At 32.8% G+C, this 4,064-nt stretch overlaps 1 protein-coding gene across 1 annotated transcript; it reads right to left on the bottom strand.

The window, feature by feature from the left end:
- Positions 1-379: 379 nt before the first annotated feature.
- Positions 380-760, bottom strand: LOC126730221 (uncharacterized). The gene has a single exon (XM_050434958.1). It carries the CDS (start codon positions 758-760, stop codon positions 380-382), a length of 381 nt encoding a protein of 126 aa, XP_050290915.1.
- Between the last annotated feature and the right edge of the window lie 3,304 nt (positions 761-4,064).

Below are 4,064 nucleotides of genomic sequence, written 5' to 3'. Positions count from 1 at the left end.
CTATGTGGAGTTCGAAGACGGTTTCCCGAAGCTTTTAACCAGTCACCGTATTGGTATTCAACCTCTCCACTGCCTTTTTCCGTTGCAAAATGATCTGCACAATGCCGTATATCATGTCCCAAAAGACCACAGAAGTGGCAGAACATAGGCAACCTCTCATACTTGTAAGTAGCCCACGTACGCTCATCGTCCGTTCCAGCTATGTATCTTCCACGTCGAAGAGGTTTTGTAATTGGAAGGGCAACATGAACTCGCATAAATAAATTTTGTTCCTCCTGTCACCTTCGTTTTTCTACCTCCTCCACAACACCTAATCTGCTCCCTATCCTTTCTGTCACTACCGGAGAGATCATATCAAAAGGGCACCCCAGATTTGAACCTAAATGGAAGCAGTATCCCATTTGATATTCGTTGCAGTCATTCCCTTATGCCACCTTTTAATCATAAGAAGTTGGTTGTCAAAGGTCCATGGCCCCCCTCTCAGTACCCTGATCATGTTAAATTCACTGTTAAACTTGAACTGGAACAAGTTTGGACCCACCTCTAGAATGTGAAGTTGATTCTCCAATCCCCAAGCTCGACGTATGGTAGTCTTTGCTGCCATTTTGTTGAAAGCTTTGCATGTTAGAAATTTACCAATGAGACTCAGATTACAGCTCTCAATCTCTTCAAGTCTTCCTTCTTCCGTTATCTTAATAACTTCCTCTTCATCCACGGTAAGTTTCATATTCTCCAACCCATTGATTACATCGTCCGCCATCATCACCAGTGATAGAAAGAATAAAACAGAGAAAAGAGAAAAAGAAGAAGAGAATATACCCTTAGGGGTTAACCTAGGAGAGGGAGAGCTTGTTAGAAACGAGAGGAAGGGCTCCTACAAAGAGGAGAGAAAAAAGCTATTAAATTTTAGTGCCATTTCTATTAGCTTACCCGTTTAGAAATTTCTACAATTACAAAAATATCAAATGCATATCATTAATGAAATAATATATCCAGGACCAGCCAATGGCAAAACCCATGGTTATTTCATACAATTAACTTTCAATTGCACATTAGGTACATAAGGTTCCAATATTTCATTCGAGATGCAATTTTATTGTAGATTGCCCAAATAAGAGGAGCTCTTGACAGAGAGAAAGTAGCACATGTAAAGGGAATAACCACCACCATCTCACATTTAATACCCTCACTTAGCAACAGCTTCTCAGTATTAAATGTTGAAAGATCACTCTAAATAGAGCAACCTATTGCAGGCCTATTCCTTCCCTCTTCCCAAACAGCCTATAAAAGTGGGTGGAGAGACAGGTGATTGAACTAAAGCTCACTACCACATCCCTGTTCTTGGGAGATAAACTTGAGCAATTATTGGAAAATAAAAAATAATAATTGACTTATTTGATAGGTTTTTATATTTTCCATCAAAGTGATATTAACATTTTCTAAAATAGTTCATTAACCAAGACTCTAAGAGCATTTGTTAACAAGATCCTAAAAATAAAAGAGGAAAATTGTCACACAAAAGGAGGAAGTGACTCCCCTTTGTAATAGATAAGTTGATTTTTTGAGTTCCTCACAAGATCAAATTAAATTAATGGTACTTTTTGAGTTTTTTTTTTTTTTTTTTTTTTTTTTTTTTTTTTTTCAAAATTTCCGACTATAGTTACATATTAGTGGATTGTATATCAAGGCTTATCCACGAGAATTGCATAGTTTTCAAAGTAAAACTCAATTAGTTAAAATTCTTTTAGATGCTTAAGTTAATATAATTTATAAATAAAATTTTAAAAGTGTTTAGATCATAATACATGCTAACTACAGACCTTGCTCCAAGTAAATCAATAGTATGTGTATATGTGTATTACACTAGTATAATTAAAGTATGTGAGTTCCCATGGGTTGAAACTCTCTTTAAAAAAAAGTATTTTTGTCATTAGCACATTGATTAAGCTAGATCTTTTAATAAATAAATTAAATAGTTAATTAATTAAATCTAAATGTTTTATTTTTTTTAATAAAATTCAGTAAAGTCACAAATTTATGAATGCTTGAAAAAAAATTGAAACAATTCTATCTTTTGTATTCTTTTTTTTTTTTTTTTAAATTTAACAAAAAAAAGAGGAAAAAAAATATTAATAAAATTTGGTGTTTTACCGAGTTCATAGGAATGAAATCCTATATAAAATAATTCTGTATTAGAAATTATTGTACTCTACATGCGATAAAATGAATTTGAACTTTGGCTTGATTTTGAAGATGTCATTTAAGTGCCCCATAGGAGTGTAGTGCGTTGCTAGGAGTTTCAAACTGGCTTCACATGATGCTTGCAGGGGTGTGTTGGTTCGAGTCGCACGTTTCAGTGAAAAAATATTGTGTTGTGACATGAATAGCCCCAACGCACTCTAGGATACCACATACCATGTTGAATTCGGGCTTAAGTGGGTAGCGTCAATGATCACACATACGAAACCCTTTTTTTCAATTAAATATATATATATATATATATATATTGCCATTTAGGTAATTTGGCATATGTTTCTAAAAAAAAAAGAAGGTAATTTGGCATATGAGGAACAATAATATTCTTACGTTATATCCCCCCCCCCCCCCCCCCCCAAAAACAAAAAAGTAAGTATATTGGTGGAAGATTAAATTATACTTTTGACCTATCAACTTTGAGATATTTTTCATTTTGGTCAAAAGTTTAAGATTTCTCATTTTAGGCGGTCAAATTTGATTAAGTTTTCATCAAAATTGTTATTTGGTCTTTTTTTTTTTATTTAAATTATTTAATACAAGATAGAATTTTACTCTTGAAGACTTGAATCCTGCTCCTTACCCCCCACTTCACAATTATTTTGTACTTGTAGAGTGATGGTTAGTACATTTTAAATTAAATTGTGTTAACACTTAAATTAACTGAAGATTAATAAAAAGACGAGTTATAATAGAGTTTGTTAAAGAAAGAGTTAACTTGTATATAAGTTAAATTAAATTAATGTAGACGAGTAATCTAAACTAATAAATATTATGTAGGATATAAGAGGTTCTTGAAGATTATATATATAGCTATGCTACATGCATTTTCAAATAAAGAGTGAAGGAAGATAAATAGATAAAGCAAAAAACTCTCTTCTTTTTCTATAGTAATTATGAGTAGTGTGTGAGAGTGAGTGAATTCAATAATATTCCTAAACATTTGAAAGATTTTGGGCCAAAGAAAGGTACTTCTTTTGGTGGAGCTTTGAGCTCAGCCATTTATGCAGAGTTGGTCCGAGCTATATAACGAACTGTTAGATTGTTATATTCTGGAGGGGACAAGTTAAAAGAGAAATTCTGCTGCATCGGTTTCTAGGCTTAGCCAATCACAGAGAGCTTGAATCTCCTTAAAGAGAGCGAGATTTCCGTTTCTTAATCCAACATTGTTCGTTTAAATTCCTAATTTTATTGTAACCAAAATATCATATTATTGGTAATTTCTCCAACAATGACTATCATGTTAAGGGTGTGCGGTGGTATTGTTTGGTCTATTTAAATGCCAACAAAACGATATCTTTCTTTTTGTTTCCTCTCTCTCTTAAATCTTAATGGTCAAATTAGTTTTAGATATGGATAGAATGACTATTTTGATAATAGAATCAAATTTGGTTTACTAAAATGAAAATTTTTAAACTTAAGGGATCAAAATAAAAATAACTCACCAAAAATGTAATTTAGTCTTTTATCAATCTTAACATGAGACATGAGCTATTGTTATTTTAGCCTCTATTACACGGAGTCAACCTTAAAGCTCAACATTGTTTTTACTTTGGAACAACTCCTCCACCCAGAAGAGAGGAGGGGGGGGGGGGGGGGGGGGACGTTGGTTTACATTATTTTTGCTCATGAAGAGAATACAAACTTGATCTATGATTGTGCCATAGGCCCTTACCTTTACTTATATGAGTTTGTAATTAAATTTTAGGTTTAGATCCCTTATTTTAAGGTTTCTTACCGAGTACATTTGGTTTTTTTTTTTTTTTTTTTTTTTTTTTCATTAAAACACCATACATCAATGTAAAAGTAAG

The sequence above is a fragment of the Quercus robur genome, chromosome 1, assembly GCF_932294415.1.
Source record: "Quercus robur chromosome 1, dhQueRobu3.1, whole genome shotgun sequence".
In the NCBI taxonomy this organism is placed as follows: Eukaryota; Viridiplantae; Streptophyta; class Magnoliopsida; order Fagales; family Fagaceae; genus Quercus; species Quercus robur.
Note: the sequence above shows the minus strand (reverse complement) of the source record. Positions and strands in the feature narration are given on the sequence as shown.

Coding starts and splice junctions, on each gene's coding strand:
- LOC126730221 (XM_050434958.1), bottom strand. CDS start 760: ATGGCGGACGATGTAATCAATGGGTTGGAGAATATGAAACTTACCGTG.